Below are 24,986 nucleotides of genomic sequence, written 5' to 3'. Positions count from 1 at the left end.
TAAATAAATATCCTGAGAAAATGATTATATCAACTCTCTGTACTTGCAGATCAAGACAAGTATGGATAAAGTAATGAAAGGTTCGCAGTGTATAATGAACTTGGGTGTTAACAGTTTGTGCAGCAACCTTGGTTACTTAGAGGATGGGTACTATGTCACTTCAGATGACTGTGAGGGTAAGATATTGTTAAAGGTCTCATCAGACATTTGTTGTGACTATGACAAAGGTGCATTCATCATAGACTGGTTGTTATGCATTAATCTTTCTGTAGAACCTAAATCAATATTGCGAGAATGATGTTCTAGCTAAGTTTATATTGATTAATAAGACTTATGAACGTTTTAGTCGAATTCACTTAATTTAAAGTACTTAAAAATAGTGAAAATACAAATTACATGTACTTACTGGGTACATGTATATAGTAAATGGCATACTTATAGTTTACTTAAATACTTGTGTTAGCATTATGCTTTTCTCAAGATGGCAAAAATTTAAATTGTATTTATAATGACTTACAAAAAGAGCATTAAATTCTGCAATAGAAAATATTTTTTGCAATCTAAGTAAAAAATTCAGAAATAGTGGATTTTGGTGAAAATATCAAAGCTTGTATACTGTACTCAGTACAGCAATTGTATCATCCTTTTATTGTTTGATGTAATTTTAGAATATGAATAATTTTAACAGGCAAGACAGACAATTCTTTCTCTTACAAAAAATTCTCTTAATGGCAATCTCATAATGCCATAAAAAAATCCTGGATTCTCATCCCCTTCAACCCAATATTTTCACCCTCCCTGATAAATTTCATTTTGATAATTTTTTTCCAAATTAGTTTCAAAATTTCTTTCAGTTAACAGCATTTTTCACTTTGCCCATCTCTAATTTTGAAAAATGTTGCATTAGAATCTAGGATTTTTTATGATGAACTAATCATCACAAGAGCCACTATAAAAAAGGTACAAGTAACATATTTCATTTAAGCATTATATACAACAACTGTATGTTAAATTTAACAATCTAAATTTTAATGAGCTGATCTTAATTGAAAAGCTCTATTTTCATGTGCCCTATGCTGGTCCGAGTATAAAAAAAAGGCCTGTAGCAGTGCTAAGCTTATCATAAAAGGCGACTAAATAGTACTCAGAACCCTGGTCGGTACTAGGAAGCTCTGCCTACAGAGCTATTGTGTTTTGTGCCCCAGGTGATGCAATGGGGTACTTTAGGCATGTTACATGCTGGGATTGTCAGGCTATAATACAGAAAATGGTGCACCATGTTGGGAAAGATTCCAAGTTCCTCTGGCGTTAATGAATCCTGCTGTCATATTCTATCAGAGTTGGAACTCTTGTGCTTCGCCACAGGAGGCTAAATTGCCCGACCTTACCCACATCTCCCTATTTCCAGTGGCAATCAAAATTTGTCGACCCTATTATCCTTGTATCCCATCCCATTTTTCATTTTTATCATAATTTTATGTTCAATTTGTCATCCATTTCATGTTCATTGCCTGGATATAGCTGAATTATTGCTGCTTGGCAACAATCAATTAATCTATTTTCATATACATGTACATTAAGGTACTAATACATGTACTAACAAATATACAGAATGATTTAAATTTTGGTAATTAGATATTGTATATTTACACTCCTGTTTTGTAGATATCCTGACTGAATTTTACAAAACCCTTCAAGAAGAAAACCCTGTACAGAGGACATACAGAAGGCAGTTATGTTTCTCCAGAGTTGTAGATTTGGTAAGTATGTCATGCTACCTCTTCTAAGGTTTGATCCAAAGATGTCCCGCCCCTTGCTCAAAAAGTTTAGTTATGTAGAGAAAAAACTAGAAATCGCTGGATCAGGCCCCCATAGGCCAGTAAGTGTAGATGTAAAGCTCTTATGAAGTCAAGGTTAGAGGTCACAATATGAGGAAAAACAAGTTTAGAGGTCATGATGTAAGGAATAATCTGTTAATTCATGTAAGGGAACTTTACACTTCAAAAGTTTTATATACATGTACATTGAGTATTTGATTAAATCTTTTGTTTTTGTTACAAGTTCTCAAAAATTAAATAACTGTGAGGGGACAATTATTTGTTGATATGTGGAAAATTTCATTCATTTGTAGATTTTTTTAATTAGAGCATCACACAGGGATTGCAATAATTTTTCAGGCAGGGGGTACTTTACAGAAAGTAGGAGGTACCAAATAAATTTGGTAAGGGGTCTGGGGCCGTTTAAGGCCCCAGTGGGTCCCGGGCAAAGGCTTGGTGGAGGGTCTGGGGGACAAAGCCCCCTGGAAGCTCCTGGATGTTAGCCGTTTTGAGATTTAAATTTTGACTTGAAAATATGGGATTAAGTCTGCAATATTTGCTTCAATTTTGTTTAAAGTATGAATTTGAAATCAAGATATATGATGAATCATAACTGATTTAGTTTCAAAACCCTGAAATCCAGGAGCTCCCCATGATTCCCACCAGGTTCATTTCTAGACTAATGCTGATATACTTTGTTGACTGTATAATACTATGCCATTTTATATGAAATTTTGGTAAATGTCATATTTTGTTCATTTATGTAATTGTTACAAAATTTGAACATTAACACATGCAAATAAAAGCATAGGAACAAAACTAAACATTTATTAAATGAAATTCCATAACATGTGGTGGTTTCTAGTGCTGATTAAATTATTTTCATTATAAAACTTTGTTGTTGTTTATTACTGTGACCTGTAGAGCAATTGCATGTGTCTTATTGTGAAATGTTGGTCTAAAAATCATAGTCAGATAGGAAATTCTTTGCTTCTGAAAAAGAACAAGGCTGGCAGTTTTAGTCTGGTTGACTTTTAGACAGACAGAATTTTTTAAACATTACAGTGCATTTGTTTTCATTATTATCTAAAGCAGTGTTGAATTTCGGATCCAATATTTTTTTTTTTTATATTCTTGTGTACAAAGGCCAGACATGTTCTTTTCAAACTAAGGGTTGCCAGAGTATTTTTACCAAAACTCCCCCTCCCCGCTGAATCGAATGGTCGTCCCTTAAATCATATTCTGTATTTAAAAGTTTGTTTCACATGTTGACTTGTTGTCAACACTAAAAATTCCTGCACTCATCAGCACAAATCACAACAAATATCTGGAAAAATGACGGGTATGGGGCAATTCCAAATACAAACGGCATTTTTTGGCACGTTTTTACAGAATCTTCACCTGTGTTTGGCTTTATGTTCAACACAAAATAATAGGTGATTGCTTTGACATTGTTAAGTCACCACATGTTTTCTATAAATAGACATTATGCTAAATCATAGGTTAATACTTTACTGATTCCACCGCAGACCTCGACGAAGACAACAAAATAAACAATAATACACACTAAAAATCACGATTTTGGAGACATACCCGTAGCCTACAGATGGAACGATTTTAGATATCTATTTACTAGATTTTTATTTTTATTTTATTCTGCCGGTACCAGACGCTACAGTTGCCGGGTAAAAGTACCGGGTACTGGCTCTTAATGAAAGCACTGATCACACTTTTCAGTGGGTTCTTTTTATTGTGCTAGTTGATTTGAATTTGTGGTTTGGCCAACCACTGAAGCAATGAAAATTAGTACTCTATGAAAAACAGCTCTTCCACATCTACTGATCCATTTATATATCTCAATAGTTACATCTTTTTTGCTCAGTTTGTTTCTTTAGATACATACATTTAATTCAGTACTTTTAAGTATGTTAGCAATTAATTCTGATGGTAAAGGGTAAATTTATTAAAAGTTCAAAGATGAGAACATATTTCATCATGTATACATGTACATGTATGTACCACAAAAAATACATGTACACATGTATTTGTATTTTTAACTATTTAAGTTCTTACCTTGCTACTTCGTCTTTCTCTCAATCCAATTTTAAATATTGAAAAGGATTGATGGGTACTGTTGGAACTGATGCTATAGTTATAGACTCCCACACAAACATTTTATATTTTTTATAATTAAAGTTTCTTTGAACTTGAATATTTTCCTTCTAGAAGCATTTTCATTGGTAGTACATTTCTACCTGTGCTTGTTTGATGTTTGAATCTTTCCTGTTAAGTAGCTGTCTTTGTAAGAATCATGTAAAATCTGAAAAATGTGATACACCCCAAAAAAGGCTACATATTTTTATTTTTGTAATTAAGTTGTTTTATGGGTCTATATTAAGAAATGTGTAACTATTCATTCAAATCTGCCTGCTCTTAGGAGATAATCAACATTGAAAATCCAATAGATTCTATTGTATTTGAGTGTCATTTACAGAGTTATCTCCCTTAATTTTGAAATCTACAGTGCATTCTTTATAATTTTTGTCTCCTAAGAACACGGGTTATACGAAAAACTGAATGTTAGTTTCTGTTTACTATGGCAATTCAAACATAATATCAAAAATAAAATAATGTAGGCTTTTTACCCATGAATCACATTTTGCAAGATTCTTAGCTGGAGTGCTACTTAAAACAACGAAACTGTTTTAATTAACACTTTTACTTTTGAGATAAACTTGACATTCATAATAACGATTTATTTAGATTTAGAAAAAGGTTATTTCACAAAAAGGTTGACATAAAATTATCGCCAATTTTATTTCAGGATGTTATTCCATTGGTTAAGTTTACAAGAGATCAGCCGAGTGTGTTCTATGCTGCAGTAAGGTAAACTTTGGCTAAGAATGAATATATGTCTGTTTAAGGTTACATTGGATGGAAAAATAGGGTAGCTAGGTCAAATCATTTTATACAGGCATTAAATGGTCCCTATACTTTATTAGTGCTCAATTAAAAATGATAGTTAAGCAGCATTTCATTTATAAAAAAAAAAACAAAAACAACAAAACAAAACAAAACAAAAACAATTAAATGTCCTAGAGTAGACTGAAAAAAATAGGATAGGATGGGTAGCCTTAAACAGACAAGTTGTTTTCCCTGGCCTTACATAAATCTGTGTAGACACTTTAAGGGAATCTGTTTTGATTAGAGAATCACCACACTTTAATGATTAATGCTCCTGTGCTGTGATAGAACACTTCCTGTTGTTACTTTATTTTTGTTATTTATATGTCTTTTACATTGGTACTGTTATTGGCTTGTATTTGTGAAGGTGTTTTCTAATTTGCACAAATTCAGTTCTTATACGTCATATCAGGCATTGGTTTTCATAGCATGTGGACTAAAAACATGTGTTTAATTCGCTTATGTGGAAAGACAATTATTGAACCATTTGAGTATGTGTCTTACCAGTAATTTAATGACATAATATTGGCCAGTTTGTGACATGTACCATTTTATAATTATTACATAACTAAACTATGATACCAAAGGATTATTTTACAAATGTTTGATTCCTGATCCTGGTTTAGGCAAAAAAGTTATGCGGCAATTTACAGTTTTTATAGGTTTAACTTGCATGAATAATGATGACATTAATCTGTTTTTGTTAAATTTAACAAGTGTCTGTGCCAGTGCAAAATATTGTATTATATAATGCAGATCAGTGGATAGGCTATTCTCCCTGAATTAATTATTGCAAGTAAAATATAAATGTGCTCAGGAGGTCAAAGCTTTTCTGTTACTTTCAAGGATCAGGAGTAATACTTATTGGGAGAGTTTATCAGGAAAATATTTATTTTTGAGTTTTTCTTCAATCATAATTGTTTAGGTAAGTTATGATAGAAATATCAAAAGATTCTTTATATTGATTTTCTGTTTAAAAAATCAGGAGCTTTATCAAAATCTAATTAGTGAAGTATTATAGCTGTACTTTGATTTTGTTTCCCCCTTTATTTTTATTTAATACCATATAGCGGGTAATTTTTTTGCAGGATGCTAATTTTGGTATGTCTTAGCAGTCTGTCTGAAAACGCCAAAATAATAATTCCACTAAGCGCTAAAATAAATAACAAACACCAAATTTTTTTTTGTTTACCTTTTTGCATAAAATTTGCCATCTTTTACACCCATCAAAATAGCCCACCATATGTTATGAAGTAAAACTGTTGCTGGTGCATTTATTTTCTATGCCAACATTTTTAAATTGAATAATCTGCCAACATAAAAATCTTTGTAACATTTGTAATGCCTTCACCTGCAAGTTGATATGGAAGGTGAATACATGTAACCTGTACATTGTATCATATCATTGAAATCTGTAATCTTCAATTTTAAAATAAGTACCTTGATTTCTAATTCATCAGATACTCAAAACATTGATTTGCTAGAAATATTGATCATATATCAATATTTGATCATTTCAGTAATTAATGAATTTGAAGTACTTCCTCATAAAAGTATATCATATTACTTTGCCAAATTTGCTTTCAAATATCCTAATAGGAATCTGTATCAACCCATTAGCATAAGCTGGTCTTGGACAGTAGGATAAACAAAATTTTACCTCAGTTGAAAAGGATCATAATGTAGCAGATATGATAAAAAATATAACTCAGTTGAAATGGATCATATCCATGATTAAAATACTATTCAGATATTTCTAGTGTTGAGCAAACATTGGTGGCATGGTTTAAAATTACAACTGTACATTTTCTTTGATAGCAGGAGAAATGTTTTTCTCTGTTCAAAATCATTTACTTGAATTTTATCCATACTTTGTCATATGATGATTTAAATTACGTCAACAATTAATATTAAATTTTGCCTCTGGCTCAGGAAATATTTTACAACTTTGATAAAATTGAAATAATCAAGCACCTATGACAGTCCTTCATAAAAAATATATATGACTGCAGTTATAGATGAATTAAAATATGATACAGTACTGTATGTTTGAACAACCTATTGTTTCTATTTTTAGATTTTTAGCATCACTGATACAGCCAGTTGAATGTTTGACTGTGGGTATGCCCTCGGACATAGCCCTGCCATGGTTATCTGATGTTAAAAGAATGTTGATCAATACCAGGAAGTTGTGCACTGATAAAGAGTTTATATTGGCTGTAACAACTGAGATGAAAACTATACTGGATGATGTAAGGCAGTAGTTTATACATTGAAACCTACATGTTTATACACCGAACCATGAATTATCTAAAAAAAAAAGCTGTCTAAACCAGACACTGTTCAAAGTTATTTCAGATCAATTTAAATATATTTTTAACCTTGGTAAACCATACAAATACCTTTATTAACTAATTCAATTTTATTTTAAAGTTCTGAAGTGTTTTGGTTTAGGCAGGTTTGACTGTAATCAATGTTATCTATAGCACCATAGAAATCCTTATTCAATTATTTAAAAGAAAATTGGAAAGATATTGTTAGTTATTGTGTGTTATTTAAAAAAATAATCTAACAGATCATGTGTTTAGGAGCAAAACATTTTTTGAACTCAGTTTTTGCCACCCTATTTATGTTGCCATATTTTTAGGTTTAGGCTGAGTGAGCCTTTCAGTCTTTCTCAAGCCGTCCATTGCTGCCTGGGCGTTAAACAATCAATCAATCAATCAAGCCTTCCAAGTTCTGTTTTATAATTAATGACTGAATTAGTTACCACATAGACATTGCAGGAAGTAACTTATTATATGCATTTTGATTTTATTATTTGAAACCCTAACACAGCTCATGAAAAATTTATATCTAATGAGTGATATGTTTTAGAATTGACTTACTTGGGAAAAAATGTAATAATTTGTCAATTATTCTGTAATTTCTTTTCACATCGCTCTGATAGTCAGTCTAAGTGATGGGTATAGTGAGAAAAACCAATAGAACTGCTATCAGAGAGTTTATCATGGCTTTAATAGAGGGTAATGATGATCTTTTTGAAAAGTCTATGGTCAGTAACGGAAATGATGAGGACTAATAAAAATTAAGATTATTATTTCCTAAAAAAAAATCATGAAGAAGCTGGGATGTATTACCCATATCCATCCTTCTATCATTCTGACAAGGCAGTGGGCTAGGGCATATTACCTGTGTCCATCATATGGTCATTTTTACAATACAGTCAGGGATCGCGCTGGGCTTCACCAATGTCGCAATTTGCGATTTTTTATTTGATCTGGCAACAAAAATTACCAGATGGCGATTTTCTTGGCACCTAGGTTTTGTATATTAAAATTGACATGAAGTTTGTCAGCAACGGATATTCTCTCCAATTAAACAATTGTGTTGACACCTGGTCAAAGTTAATTGACCATAACCAATTTATGACTGAAGCCAATCAAAGGTAATTAGACCAGGTGACCCCATGACTCACAATATCCTTCTGAGAGGTGTCAATCAGATGTAAATACAGTCAAACGTTGGTAGCTCGAACTCCAAGGAGCCATAGAAATATGTTCGAGTTATCAGGAGTTCGAGAAATTGAAGTTCGAATATTTCCGGTCCGAGTTCGACTTTATCGTTAGAAATTGCATACTTCTTACGAAGTTGTGTTAGTTCGTGGATCCTTTTCGTTCGCTTTTGGAAGATTATGTTTATTTGTGGACATTAAAAATGCTGTGTCGCTTTTAAAAACGTTCAGAGTTTGAGTTCTTTGGTCAATAATTTGTTTTTATCTGATATTCTTTCATGCTTTCATCATACCGACTTCTGAACATTCTTGAACTTCAATCAGTATTATGTTAAGATCAAAACTACTTAATTAGTGATAACTTAAGTATTACCTGTAATTAACTAAAATGACACTGACTAATGATAGGGTTTCAGTTTTTCACACCTTTTATTATCCAAGCCGACAAAATGGCTGTCGAGTACGAGTTAGTGATGGTTATTCTCTAAGAAATACTACCGAATGGACCGACTAGTCAGTTTGAGTGTTCGAGAAATCCATGGTTATTTATATTGATTATACAGGTGAAAATTTTGGTACTTTGAATTGTGTTCAAGAAATCCCGGGTGTTCGAGCCATCCGAGTTTGAGCGAGTGAAGTTCGACTGTATATTATTGAGCCTATCAAAACTCTCACCATCTGGTCAAAAGTAAACACTATCATGGCCATGTGCACGTGGCCACATACAAGCTTCACGGCCCTGTTATAACATATGGTACACTTCGAAATGCAAGAATTGATAAAAGAAAATGGATGACATTTGTTTACACTTTTATCATGTGCCTTTTTTTGGTGGGATAATCGGTAAACAAATAGATGGGGATTCTCAAATTCTAATTAAGGAAATACTGAAGGCATTAAGTTATAATATTCAGATAAATAGAATGAGAGATTATTGAAAAGGTACGCAATTAATGGTCCATGGTAGTTTGATAGAAATTTTATCACTTGAAAAAAAGTTTGTTGAAAATTTATACATAAAAAATGAAATTATATTTTAAGATTAATTTAATTAGACCACAAAGAACAAAGGTCAACATGTTTTAAAACCAGAGACTATATGAGCATAGTAATATAAAGTCCTTGATAGAAATGAAACACCTGTATCTGGAGTAGTACTTCATTATTAAACATATAAAAAGTGACTAATGGTTTTAGATCCTGATTAAGGCTAAAAACCACTAATTCCACTTCCCATAGGCTTCTATGCTAATTTCACAATATTCAATGGCTTCTCTGGACTTTACCTTAACTTTAACCTGCAGATGACTATATATCAGCATGATTCTACATATGTCAGCTCACAATCCTCAGAATGGCATGTGGGGTTAGCAGACTTGCAGTGCAGTACTGGTCACCGGAAGTGAAGGGTCTATAATTAGCATGGGAAATCCCAGTGTTTTCACAAGATAGGGGTATATTTAAAAATCATTATGGAGATTAGGCTTCACATCACAAGAAGCAAAATGCACCTATAAAATGTACAGAAATGTTTTTCCTTTCAGAAACTGTTTAAATTTTTAAAATAAGATGAGAACTTTTTTCACAGCACTATGAGGAACAGGGGTAATTTCTGCGTAGGACTATTTTTGCGTACGTTCCAAATGCTCATTGGTTGAATTGGTGGTCTGTAACCTAAAGAGTCACTTTTTGTCTTAGAAAAAATAAATTACTATACAGGTATCTTCCTACACACATACTGAATGCATTTGCAAAGTTTCAGTGAAATGTGACAAGCACTTTTTTAAATATTTGATTTTTAAATATAGGGTAACCAAGTTGTGCGAGCAAAAAAGTGAAAATATTCTACCATACTGAAATGCATTAAATATTTGCAAAGAACTTTTTCTGACTTTTCAAATAAAAAATATCAATCACAACTTGTTTTTTAACAATATTAATGAAGAAATAGTTTTAAAAGTAATCATTTTCTGAGAAATTGGTCTATTTCTAAAAATTTATTTCTGACATGCCTCCCCCTTTTTCTTGATCACATGTCAAAAATCCTAAATCTTTAAATTTTCACAAAAGGTGATATATTTGGCTTTAAATTTGTAAATACAGTGTTTTCACATTAAAACATGACCAGTAAAGGGCACCTAAAGCAAAAAAAGTGCTCAATAATGGATTTTCCATGTTGCCATAGGGGAATGCTTATATGGCCTTAACCGCAGTAATGAAAGTGAGTTTTTCCTCATTTCTAACCTAATTTTTGCTCAAATCTACACAAAACTTGATTTCAAGTGCTTATTACTACCATATTTAGGTAAATATAGCCCTCAAAGTTTAATATTTGATATTTTTACTAAAATTTCTACACTTTGTACAAGATAGGACATAAAAATCAGCCAAAAAGACCAATTTTCCATAATTTGGACCTATAACTTAAAAAAATGCATATTTTGAAGGATTTTTGTAGTGTATTCCTCTCATGGCAAAGTTAACAAGATCTTCAAGTAGTTTAAAGCTATTTCAAGAAACTTTTCATTTTGCCATGGCTTCATCTTAAGGCTAAAAACCACTAATTCCACTTCCCATAGGCTTCTATGCTAATTTCACAATATTCAATGGCTTCTCTGGACTTTACCTTAACTTTAACCTGCAGATGACTATATATCAGCATGATTCTACATATGTCAGCTCACAATCCTCAGAATGGCATGTGGGGTTAGCAGACTTGCAGTGCAGTACTGGTCACCGGAAGTGAAGGGTCTATAATTAGCATGGGAAATCCCAGTGTTTTCACAAGATAGGGGTATATTTAAAAATCATTATGGAGATTAGGCTTCACATCACAAGAAGCAAAATGCACCTATAAAATGTACAGAAATGTTTTTCCTTTCAGAAACTGTTTAAATTTTTAAAATAAGATGAGAACTTTTTTCACAGCACTATGAGGAACAGGGGTAATTTCTGCGTAGGACTATTTTTGCGTACGTTCCAAATGCTCATTGGTTGAATTGGTGGTCTGTAACCTTAAGACTAGAGCTAAAAATCTGCTTTATACATGCATCAAGAGTGAATCATGGATACATGTATGTCATGGATGAATGGGTTATTTTGATGAATTGACAAAGATAACTCATCACTGGACTCAATACTGTCATACCTTAAGCAATTAGTAGATAAAAGTTGTCATCTATTTGGCTCTAATTTCTGAAAATTGGCGACAAAAATTGGCAGCTGGCGATTTTTCTGACAACAGAATTTTGAAAGCCAAAGCAGCCCCTGACAGTGGGTGGGGCTTATTACCATTGTCCAGAAATATTTACCCATGTCCATTCCATGGTAATTCTGACCATGCAGTGGGTGGGGCACATTACCCATATGCATCCTACTGTTGTTCTGACCATATAGAAGCCAGGATGTATTACCCATGTCCATCCTACAGTCATTCTGACAAGACAGTGGGTGGGGTTTATTACCCATTTGCAACCTACAGTCATTCTGACAAGACATTGGGGTTTATTACCCATGTCCATCCTACGGTCATTCTGACAAGATAGTGGGTGGGGTTTATTACCTATGTCCATCCAATGGTCATTTTGACCATATAGAAGCCAGGATGTATTACCCATGTCCACCCTTCTGTTATTCTGACCATACAGAAGCCAGGATGTATTACTGTCATTCTGACAAGATAGTGGATGTGGTTTATTACCCATGTCCATCCAATGGTCATTCTGACAAGACAGTTGGTGGGGTTTATTACTCATGTCCATCCTACGGTCATTCTGACCATACAGAAGCCAGGATGTATTACCCATGTCCATCCTACTGTCATTCTGACCATACAGAAGCCAGGATGTATTACCCATGTCCATCATACAGCCAGGATGTATTTCCCATGTCCATCCTATGGTCATTCTGACAAGACAGTGGTTGGGGTTTCTAACCCATGTCAATCCTACAGTCATTCTGACAATACAGAAGCCAGGATGTATTACCCATGTCCATCCTAGGGTCATTCTAACCATACAGAAGCCAGGATGTATTACCCATGTCTGTCCTACTGTCATTCTGACAAGACAGTGGTTGGGGTTTATTACCCATGTCCATCCTACGGTCATTCTGACCATACAGAAGCCAGGATGTATTACCCATGTCCATCCTACTGTCATTCTGACCATACAGAAGCCAGGATGTATTACCCATGTCCATCCTTCTCTCATTCTGACCATACAGAAGCCAGGATGTATTACCCATGTCCATCCTTCAGTCATTCTGACAAGACAGTGGGTAGGGCTTCTTATAGACATGTATTGTACATTGTACAATGTATTACATGTAATTTATAATGATATCTTTTGGATTTCATTTTACCATCGTTCTTCGTCGTTAACAATTTTTGTAAAAACTCTTCTCCTCTGACACTAGTTTTTGCTTATATCTCCAAAACTGTGAGGTATAGCCAAATTCTGTATAGGGTAAAGGGTGCATGATTTAAGTGTACTGTTTTGCACACCAAGTTGACCCAGTAAAATTTTGTAAAACTTAAAATTAAAAGATTAAATTTGGTGGATATATTGTTCAAATGTAGATAAGTATTTATACATAGACACTAATATATGTAATCCTAAACAGGTGTAATTTAAATGAAGAATGGCATCTGGTTTCAGTCCTCTGTCTCTCCTCAGCATCAGCTGGCTGATTTTCAAAATACCTTATTTCTCATGTACTTTTGGAACTAAAATTGTGAGGAAATGAATCAAAAAGGGTGTTTTTATTTTTACCCTTCCTCCATGTATGTTTTCATCCTATGCTAGTGTCTGAGTGCCTGATATTTTATAAAACATTGTATTTGGCTGTTAATTTTGGAAAGGCACCCCTGATTTCTAATAAAACTTAGTAATATTTTTTTTTCAGTATGTTACCAAGGCAACTGAATTTTAAAACAATAATCACTAAATTACTTATAAATTACTTGAACTGCCACACACCAATGACTAGAAAAATGTGTATGTTTTTTATGGCAAAACACTTGAAATTCTGTGCAAACTGCCTCAAAACAGTTTTATTGCAACAAAATGAGATCAAATTTTCAGAATTGACCTAACCATATAGTACGACCAAAAGTGTTCAGTATGATGAATTGGAACCAAACTTGGTATCAATGTTCCTTGGGGTATTCTGCATTGAATTTTGTGGGGATTTTTGAACTGACAGAAAACATGGCCACTATTGCTAAAAATAGAACATTGGTGTCAGACAGTTTTTCACATATATTTCCAAAAGTGTTAGGTTTAGCTAAATTAAATGTTATTTCTTTCAAAATTCTTTTCCTCTGAAACTACTTGACCAGTTAAAACCAAACTATGAATATTCCTTAGGGTGTTATGCATAGATCTGGCATGGAGATTTGTAATCCATCAAAAAACATGGCGGCTGTTATTAATCATAAAACAAATGGTTCAATCGGATGGTTTTCTCATACATCTGCAAAACTGTTAGTTTAAGCGATTTTCTTTCAGTTGCCAAAATGAGTCTTATTATAAAGCCTACAGAAGTCTTTATTGGATCAAAGTTGTTTGATGACTCCTTGTTATAGTTACTGCCCTTGATAGATTAACAAAGAGGCTCCCAGGAGCCTGAATCCCTCACCCGGTTAAATTTTTGCCTTTCAAGCGCAGTAACTCCAACAAAGAGTTGTCCGACAATTTTGACTCAAGAAGATTTTAGTAGGACTTATCATAAGGACCATTTCAGCAGTTGAAAGTTTCTTTCTGTCTATCATAGTTTCAAGATATTGGCTGAAAACTGAGAGAAGAAAAGAAAAAAACCTGTCATTTTCCCTCTTTCAAGAGCAATAACTGTTGCAAGGAGTCGTCTGACATATGTTATCCCTGAAGACTTTTGTAGTCCTAATAATAAGAATCACTTCAGCTATTGAATGAATTTGAGCTGAACCTAACGGTTTTGGATATATGTATATGCGAATAACTACTGTCTGACCTCTATGTTCTATTTTTAGTTGCGGCAGCCATGTTTTTGACAGATCAAAAATCCCCACATCAGTTCTATGCAGGATACCCCAAGGAACATTCATACCATGTTTGGTTTCAATTGGTCAAGTAGTGTCAGAGGAGAAGATTTTTTAAAGAAATAACATTAAAAATAGCCAAAAAACATCAAAAAGGGCAATAACGCCAACATGGCTTAATTGATTAACATGACAATTTCACTGTGGATAGATCTCATCATGCTGAACACCTTTACCATGTGTCAGAATTTAACTAAACCAAATGGTTTTGGAGATATATGCGAAAAACTATGGTTTGACCCTTATGTTCTATTTTTAGTAACAGTGATCATGTTTTTTCGATAAATCAAAAATCAACACATCAGTTTTATGCAGGATACCATTCATACCAAATTTGGTTGTGATTGGTCAAGTGGTGTCAGAGGAGAAGAGTAAAATTGTTAACGATGACAATGGATGCCAAGTGATAACAATAGCTCACATGGCCTTCGGCCAGGTGAGCTTAAAATGACCTTTTTTTTTTTTCACACTTTTCAGCCAATATTTTGAAAAGTGTAATAGATAGATAGAAATTTTTATTGATAAAATGATCCTTATGATAAGTCCTACCTATGTCCTATGTCTTTGTGAGTCAAAATTGTTGGATGTCCTTGTTAGAGTTACATTTGTATTGCCCTTGAAAAACTCCTGGGATTCTCTTGTTTTTCATGCATACTGAAAACTTAACTTAAATTGAATTAACAACTTACAAACAATCACTCAACTGGTCAATAGAAGTCAAGACAAAGTATCAGTAGGTTTTAAGTGCTAAATGCCATGTCTGATAGCATCATTTCAGATCTGACATATACCATTCTCCTTTGGTGTAACTGTAACCAATGTAATACTTCTCATTTCTGTTAGAAGAAGCCTGTTGTGCTAAGTACCATTCTTTTTAAGAATCGGGCAATAGGTGGAGCAAAAATAGGTGCCTTAAAAACATTCAATACATCTAGAAAACAACCAAAAAGCTTTTTTGATTTACTCTGAAGTATCTATGACATAGATACTTTTTGACTGCTTATATAGGGAAAAATGCTAGAAAAATTTTCAACTAAATTTGACCTATCAATATCTTAAAAAGGCAAACTTCAAAAACACTTTGATGGCTGTCTCTGGAGGTTATGAGGTATAAAGACTTGGATAATGCCGTAAAATGTCTGCTTTTTTTTCTTCATATGCCTCATATGAAATGAGCAAACAAGTTAAGGAGGTAGACCTAGGGTAAGGAACACAACTCTTAAAAATCATTGGAACGTTTGTATTCACTGTTTAACATCAATATCTTTTAAGCATCAAAGTAACTTGGACTGATTTCATTCTGTTTCAAAGAAAAGTTTGAAAGGCTTCAGTGAAATTGAATATGATACAAACATATCACTGATTTCAAGAGTTATGTCCCTTACCCTAGGTCTACCTCCTTAAATATATCAATTATCAAAACACCATACCTAATATGTCTTTTTTAAGTCAATTATATGCAAATAATTAACATTTGGGTTCATGTTAAGGTATTTTTTTCATGGGTAGGGTGGCAATTTTTCACCTATTTGGACTTGGAAAAGTTTTTTGTAAAATATTTGTAATTTGGGCTCATTAGAAAGCTACTGCTCTATATTACTGTATTTGAACACTTATTAGAAGTACATGTATGTAACAAAATTTAATGAACAACTTGGACTCCACTAAAAACAGGGACATGGACCAGGTGTTGAGTAAGTGACCTGTGTTTTTTAACTAAAAACAGTCTCAGGAGCTGCTCATAAAAAGTCAAGTCCGGGAATGACGTATGCTGTTAAGATCTGATTGTTTAAACTTATAATGCACAGCTTGTGTTATAAAGGAAGTATTGCATAGTCCTAATCTTTGAGACATCAGTGATACACAGTTAAGTGTAAGTGTTAAAAAGAATCAGGCAAATTGGGAAAAATCAGAAACATGCATGTCAAAACCCCACCAATTTGACAATGTAATATCACTCATGGATGCTTTCTCTATTTGGAAAGACCATTATTTGATCTTTGCATCACTGGCTTTGTACAGAAATTTTTCAATAGAATGTTAGAAAAATGAGGCTTTTGACAGAATTATCTGCCCTTGAAACATTCATTTTCAGTGCATTTCAATGAAATTGTAACTCAATGGGCCAGCATGATATGGAAAATCTTGTCTGTTTTTCTTGATTCTGATTATGCAAATAGTCAGATTACACTATCAAAATGATCGATTTTTTCATATTATGTTTAACCTACTGCCTGATTCTTACAGAGACTGGCACTTTAACATTATTTAAGTGCAATCCATCCATCATTGGCAAGTCTAAAATCATATTTAAAAAACATAGCAATTAATTTTTTTTTACTGTAATTATAGCTACATACCTCTATAATTCAATACACTTTTTGCTTCCAGCATGATGGACAACCAATGGATGACGATATGTGTGATTTTATAAACAAATGTTTGTTATTGTTTCGAAACTTATTGTACATACAAGATACAGACAATCAACAAAACCAGGATACATTAGTGCTGTAAGTTAATATGTTTATTTTTAACCCCTTCACTCAAAGAGCTGATGATAAATGTATAGTGAAAATAACCTTTTCCCTCCATCATTCTGTCCATCCGAAATTTTTTTGCAGTGATCTTGGCTCTCTATGAATGAATTGATTCCAAATTTGGTATGTGGCTTCATATAGATAGGGCATATGTTGTCAGCAACTATGATTTTTGTCCGATATCAACTTTCTGCCTTGTTTGACTGACATTTTTCACTATATGGAAAAAAAGAATTTTTGTCACAATTATCTCAGCTTCCACTTGACAGATTGATTTCAAATTTGGAATGTGGCTTTATGTAGATTGGACATGTTATAAATGGTTTTCGTTGCTATGCAATGTATTCTTCTTGTTTGTGGTATTGCCATATGAGTGAGTGTATACCTATACATGTATATTGGCAACTTCATGTTTTATCCCCATTAAAGTTGAATTTGGGGGTTTGAAAGAAAGCACCATATCTGTTCATTTGGTCATTAACTTGTCTTTTAAGCACAATTCCTTCAATGTCAAAACTATTCCATGGAATTTTGATGTCATAACAGTTAAGTATTGGTTCTGCCTAGAGACCAGGCAGTGGGTGTTTCAGCAAATCTTAAGATAATCAAACTGTTTAAATATATTTATCAGGTCTATGGTTTCTTTGGGGCCTACTGAAGGATTTGCAATAAAAAATATTTGGTATTAAGAAATGCATGAATCACCCATTATATGCATCTACCTGGTTTTTAGGCACAGTTGTACTTAACATCATAAATGTGCATGGTGACAATTATTATTGTTTGATGGATACAGAAGGAAGTTATTTAACTGAAGTTTTTTATGTTTAGAGCTCAAAAGTGTAATTCTTCTCAAATCCTTTCATTTGTTTTGATGAATTTTTATGCAAAATTAGGCAGCCTACCATTATGGGGATATGAAATTACTCCTACAACGTAAGAGTTTGGAATTCTGTTCCTCTGGAAATGAGTCAGAAAAAAGCTTGCCAGACCACCTCTAGCATTGCTTAAGTAATATGGAATAAGGTCATCATTAGAAGGTGCTTACCAGGGGAGATAATTTTGAGTATTAAAACTTGGTTCATAGTTCAAGTAGAGACATTTGCAATTTCTATAATATTTTCGAGAAAATTGATTCAGGGATAATGACACCTTGTGAAGAAATTCTGGAAACTGTGCATGAGAAAAAGATTTATTATACTGTGTGAAAAAATTCCGGTAGCAACAATTCAAGAAAAAGTTTGTGAGGTATCCTACTGGGCTTTTTTCTTAATTATTTGCTAGCAGGGAGTAGAATGATTGTAATTAAATTTCATTAACGGTTCTTCGAGTGTAACCAATCGATGAAACAATTATGTTAATGAAATAATTTTTGATTACAGGTATTTGCTTGAGTGTGATATAGGTGATGTTATTAACCAACTTGTGATGGTTCCACAAAGGGTAAGCCTTAATGGTTGTAGATACATGTAATTCTTCGTGTTGTACTCATGAAGTGACATTGTGATCTGTTGTACTCATCAAGTTGTAATTTGATACTTTAGATCTTTTATACTCATGCTTCATCTGTTTTGTGTATTTATTTCAGTAAAGAATATTGTTTTTTTTACTTTTTGTATTTATCTGTGTTGTCCATGTTTATGTGTATTAATTTACTATTCTGGTAAGAAATGCGTAACGTAGACAGTAGCTGAAATTGTCAGCTTGGACATATGTTTTGATTACCTTTGAAAGTTTGTCTATTGAGAGTAATAAATTTCTGAAGATTGCTAATTCTAGGAGGACTGTTTTTACTACAAAATTAAGGGGTCTGAGCAAACAATGCTGACAGTCATCAAATAGGGCATGTGTGTTGATAGCTCGGCCAAGCATGATAATGAAATGCAGAATTTTCTCCGTTGTGTATCAGGGATACATAAAGGGTTAATGTTTAAAATTAATAGTTTTTATGTTGGATAAGGATTTTGATATTAGTTCACTGAAAAAAGGAAGCCAAATATTATCAAAAAGTAGAGTATCCAATAACTATGAAGTAGAGTTCAATAAGATGCATAAATAACAATTTTTTTTTTTTAAACAAACTACTTTGTCCAATGGAAATATGTTAGGGCTCTATGACCAGTGTGCCCAAGATTTTGTTATTCAGTAATTAGATTGTTTAAACTTGTGTGTATTTTAATTACTTCTTTCAAATCGTTAACAAGTCGTATTCATCATAAAGGCACAATTATATACACATCGTGAAACAATTTACAATCTCCTTTGATGATACCGGTAACTTATTGTCTTGTGTCCTCATCATGAATAATTAATCCCCTCAATAAACATGTCAGTTGCTTGTTAGATATAAAATTAACAGGTGAAACCATAATCAGTGACATCTAAATACCCTTTGCAATGCCTCTATAACCATGTGACAACATTAGTTAATAGATACACAAAACGAAAGTATGCCGGTTGTAAACATAATCTGCCATGTTCTTTTGGGAAGAAATAAATTAACACCTAATTCTGTTTAAGAAGATTTTATTGACAATCTATGCTTGCAAAGCTAACAAGTCAACAAAACAACTTATGAAAAATCCATAAATATGCTTCAGCAGCTCATAAGTGGTCTCTGATTCGATGTTGACTCCCTCGAGGTGGTTAATTTTCAACTGATCTTTTGTCTGTAAAAATGTCTTAAAACGATATATTGGTGTATTATATGCACCCCCACGTTCTGAAATTAGTTTCCTGGTTAAAAAGTGTGCACAATACACACCAAAATACGGTATATGGATCATGGCTTGTTCGGCTATCTCCTTGTAGAGTTCTTGAACTACATCTTAAATATTTTACAGGATATTTCTACACATAATGATGGTATGCAAGGTAATAGAATCATGATTTTCATGAATTATTACGGAACTGGGTGATACATTGACTTCAGAAAACTACGGAACAGGGTGATAGTTAGACTTCATAATTTTTGTCAAAAATATACCCCAAGCAACAAAGTTAAGGATTTGTTATTGGGGGTATTAACATTTTTTATGTGTCTGTAAGTTCATCCATCGGTCTTTTTTCTCATCGCAATGAGTCTGACACTACTAAACAGAATTTCATGACACTATGTGGCGAGGATACAGTGTGTAGATATGCATATATTTAGGAATTTCTGATCCCCAAATTGATCCCCAGACCATGAGTAACACAAGCCTTGGAAGGATTTCTGAATCTGCAAACCATGTCTTCATACCAAAATAAACGTGTTCTTAATTTGGCAAATCTAGCGAGCGGAGGCATCATTAGTGTCTTACAGATAAAACCACTACTAACAAATGATGTGGGGGCTTCTGGGATAAACAGGGCTTCTAGTCTTCCGGCTGCTTTTATTTACACTCCCATTTCTGTTTCAAGGTTGAATTATTTATTTCTTGCAATTATATAAACTGGAGGCTTAGCTCATTTCTGGCTGGGAGTGGTGAAGAAATCTTCCTCTACTGAAAATCATGGCTTGTTAGAAAAAACTGTCAATGATCAATTTCATTGTTAGAATCTCACTCCCATTTGTGGAGACCAAACCCTGGTAAAATTTGCAGGTATGTGGTCAATCTAATATCAGGTGCAATATACAATTACATAAAGGTACACTGTTTGGCACACCAAGTTACTCCCGTCATATTTTGTAAAACTTAAAATTAAAAATTGAAATTTGGTGGATATATTGTTTAAATGTAGTTAAGCATTTATACATAGACAGATGTAATATATGTAATGGTAAACAGGTGTAATTGAAATGAAGAATGGTATTCAGAACATTTCAGTCTCCTTCCGTATTAGGTTCTCTCCTCAGCATCAGATGGCTGATTTTCAAAATACCTTATTTTGCACAAACTTTTGGAACTAAAATTGTGAGAGAATGAATTGAAAAAGGTCCTATTATTTTTACTCTTTTTTCCATCTACTCCATGCATGCTTTCATCCTATGCTAGTGTCTGAGTGCCTGATATTTTATAAAACAGTATTTGGCTGTTAGTTTTGGAAAGGCACCCCTGATTTGTACTAAAACTCAGTAATATTTTTTTTCAGTATGTTACCATGGCTACTAGATTTTATAACAATAATCACTAAATTACTTATAAATGACTTAAACCTCCACATACCAAGGATTTCAAAAATATGCACTTTTTTTTATGACAAAACACTAGAAATTTCAGTGCTGACTGCCTCAAAACAGCTTTCTTTCAACATAATGAGACCAAATTTTCTGAAATGAACTAACTGTTGTACTACCTGAAATTAGTCTTATCAATTGTTCCTTTCAGTTACTGCATGGTAGGATCAAACAACACTCCATTCTACTTTATAGTCTGATGACCTTTCTGATCAGCCAATCAGATTTCTTCTGTTATGATTTTGAAAGCATTATTCAAAGGGAAAACCTAAATATTCTGAAATGGTCATCTGATTTTAATTAGATTTCTACGTGATCGTACAGTTGTGTAAATGAAGTAATTTAAAATTAGAAAAAAAAGTCATAAATAACTGAAGATATAGGTTTCCTTTGACTTGTCACTGAATACAAAAATATCCAATCATTAGTCACAGTTTTACAATGTCATTTTGCTAATTGGTAATTACAGGAAAAGGCTTGTAGCAAAATTTTTGTATAAAAGGAAATACTTTTTTGATCTATGGTTTGGTATTCAGGTTTGATGTGAAAAAGAAGTAGATCGGTTACAAAGTAGGAGACATAGTTTGAATAAATAGCTTTGTTTGCTGTGCTTGTTGTAGTCAACAAATGACTAGGTATGATAACGCCTATATTTGGCCCCCTACATGACTGGAAATTAAAAATTTTACATGGAGTAATTTTTAGCTCACCTGGCTGTAGACCATGTGACCTATTGCCATCACTTGATGTCCGGCGTTGTTAACAATTATTCAAAACTCTTCTCTTCTGAAACTACATGACTGATTAGAACCAAACTTGGTATAAATGTTCCTGGGGTTATCCTGCATAGAACTGATGTGGGGATTTTTGATTTGTCGAAAAAAACATGGCCGCCGTTAATAAAAATAGAACATAAGGGTCAGACAGTAGTTTTTCACATATATCTCCAAAACCGTTAGGTTTTAACTAAATTCTGACTTGGATAAAAGTGTAAAAGTGTTCAGCATGATAAGATCTATCTCTGGTCAAATTTTGGTTTTAATCCGTTATGCCAGGTTGGAGTTATTGCCCTTTTTCAACGAGTTTTGCTATTTTTAATGTTATTTCTTTCAAAAATCTTCTCCTCTGACACTACTTGACCATTGAAACCAAACTTAGTATGAATGTTCCTTGGGGTATACTGTATAGAACTGTTGTCGGGATTTTTGATTTGTTGAAAAACATGGCCATTGTTACTAAAAATAGAACATAGGGGTCAAACAGTAGTTTTTCACATATATCTCCAAAACTGTTAGGTTTAGCTAAATTCTGACATGGATAAAAGTGTTCAGCATGATGAGATCTATATATGGTCAAATTTTTGTTTTAAACTGTTGAGTCATTTTGGAGATATTGCCCTTTTTCAACGATTTTTGCTATTTGTAATGTTATTTCTTTCAAAAATCTTCTCCACTGACATTATTTGATTAATTGGAACCAAACATGGTATGAATGTTCCATGGTGTATCCTGCATAGAACTGGCGTGGGGATTTTTGATCTGTCAAAAAACATGGCAGCCGTTACTTAAAATAGAACATACAGTGTATGGATCAGACAGTACTTTTTTGCATATATCTCCATAACCATTAGGTTTAGCCAAATTCTTTCAATAGCTGAAATGATCCTTATTATTAGGACTACAAAAAATTTCAGGGATAAAAATTGTCAGATGAGGTCTCATTAACCACTTCTAAAGTTTCCATTACTCGACATGTTAAACAAGTAATTTTCAATGTTTCACTGTGAATTCCCAAGACAAATGACACCTGAAAGTTGCATACCATTGCGAAGCTTGAAAAAGAAGGCTTTCAAAATCATTATTCTAATGGTACAATGACCTTAGAAATTCTTCAAAAAATTTACTCGAATAAAAAAAACTGAAAATCAACATTTTTACCTTTTCTGCTAACTGACTGCATGGAGGCAAATCACTCACACGTGTAAACAATATTCATTCACTTTTGTAGTAAATTACAAAAATGATTTTAAAGTACACATTCTCAGCTTTATTTTAACTATTTTTGATCAGAATACACACAAATAATGTATTTACAATGCAAAGGGGGAAAATGACTTTTTTTAACAGCTTTCAGTCAATTTCTTGAAAACAATGATAGATTAAAAGAAACTTTCAATTGTTGAAATGATCCTTATGATAAGCCCTACCAAAGACTTCTTGAATCAAAATTGTTGGACAAATTCTTGTTAAATTTATTACCTTTGAAAGGCAAAATTCAACCAGGTGTGCGATTCAGGCTCCTGGGAGCCTCTTGATTTTCTGTTGTTTACAATATTAAATGAATTATTAAGGATATTCAACCACATTTATAAGCACACCATCTTCCATATTTGAAAAAATGATGTCAAAAATTTGGCATTTGTGTGAATGCCGAAATTGAGCTCCTTTTAGAACAGTGTAGCAATGCCACCGCTACACTTTGAAAGAAGTGCAAATCAGTTCAGATATTATAAGGTCAGGTTGGCGGAGACCTTTGAAAATAACAAAATTACCATTGAAAATTGGAATTTCCCCAAATTTGTTTGTTTTGGTAGACTTTAGGCTTCCATAAAACTGAAAATTGATAAAATAGTGGAAATTAAAAACCATATTTATAAAGTTTATTCGTCCATTTAGAAGTGTGTATCACATTTTTGTCTTTTTTTTTTTTTTTTTTGGTAAATAGGGGGACAAATATGGCCCTTATTGTACCTTGTCCTGTAAAACGACTTTGGTTAATTTTTAGAAAATGAACACTGTGTGTCACTTTTAAAGCTTCATGACTGTTTATAAATCACTAACAAATTGGCACTCCTTCAGTGCCTCAAGACTTCATTGCAACTCTGACTGAATTGTTCGATAGATTTTGTTGTAGTGTAGACTTCAAAAGGTGGTATGGACTTACTGTTGTATCATGTTGTCATCGTCTGGCGTCTGTATACTATTCAGTTTCTAGATAATAATTTTAGTTTAAGTGTATGCATCTTTATGAAGTTATACCACAAGGTGTCATAACACTTAATATGACTTAATATGAGATATACAAGCTTTAAAAGTAATTTTTATCAGAATTGGCAACATGCCAAGTTCTGGCAAAAAGGGTGTGCATTTTAGTATATTACACAACGAACTTGACAGCTTGGGTTGAGGACGGCTTGGGGTGACAAACAATTATTTATATCACAATGTTCAAACAACAAATAACCTTTAATCAGTTCACTGACAAATTATTGTAATAACTATAGAAAGCCATCATATTCCTTTTAAATGTAAACGAAACAAATTTATTGCTCAACGACCCCAAAATGGGCGACAGCTTGAATGAGTACAGCGTGGGGTGAAAGTCAACATCGCGAACTTCAAACAACAAATAAAACGACATATACGAGAAAATCATAATTTTATTGACAATTATAATGCATAATATCAAATTTTATTGAAAATAAAACCCTATAAACCTTTACTTCCCCTCTCCCTTTTGTCAAATTACCTGAAAAAGAAACGTAAATAGTATCATATGTATCTGAAAATAGCCACATTTATCGTCAGTTTGGGTGCGTTTTATACTCGGGTGCGCTCTATATGTGGATTTTATTCTTATTTTCCACAAAAATCGACCCTGCGGCTTATAGTCCAGAAAATATGGTAGTTAAGAATGATTTTAATGATAAAACATGGCCTCAGTTGAAGATTGATGACATAATTAAGTCATACATAATAGACCGAAAAGGGAATAAGTTATATTTTACTGTTCAAAGAGTTTTTACACACCATTGGCCAAATAAAAATGTTTGGAATATTCCCTTTTCACAATTCCATCTGTAGGGAAATATCTTAAGAATATTAAATTTTAAAAAATTGAATGAAATTTGCTG

The 24,986-nt window shown here is 33.1% G+C and overlaps 1 protein-coding gene across 3 annotated transcripts in view; it reads left to right on the top strand.

Moving 5' to 3' along the window:
- The window catches only part of LOC148626096 (protein timeless-like), a 69,550-nt gene that overhangs the window by 6,237 nt on the left and 38,327 nt on the right, over positions 1–24,986 (top strand). For all 3 annotated transcript variants that reach the window (XM_088569732.1, XM_088569734.1, XM_088569733.1), the window contains 6 exons: positions 50–176; positions 1,666–1,760; positions 4,642–4,703; positions 6,859–7,033; positions 16,766–16,887; positions 18,297–18,357. In XM_088569732.1, coding sequence (XP_088425858.1) covers positions 62–176; positions 1,666–1,760; positions 4,642–4,703; positions 6,859–7,033; positions 16,766–16,887; positions 18,297–18,357 — 630 coding nt within the window. In that variant the 5' untranslated portion in view covers positions 50–61. The remainder of the gene's footprint in view (positions 1–49; positions 177–1,665; positions 1,761–4,641; positions 4,704–6,858; positions 7,034–16,765; positions 16,888–18,296; positions 18,358–24,986) is intronic.

The sequence above is a fragment of the Perna viridis genome, chromosome 2, assembly GCF_037379345.1.
Source record: "Perna viridis isolate PV_CMFRI_1.1 ecotype Kerala chromosome 2, ASM3737934v1, whole genome shotgun sequence".
Classification (NCBI taxonomy): Eukaryota; Metazoa; Mollusca; class Bivalvia; order Mytilida; family Mytilidae; genus Perna; species Perna viridis.
Note: the sequence above shows the minus strand (reverse complement) of the source record. Positions and strands in the feature narration are given on the sequence as shown.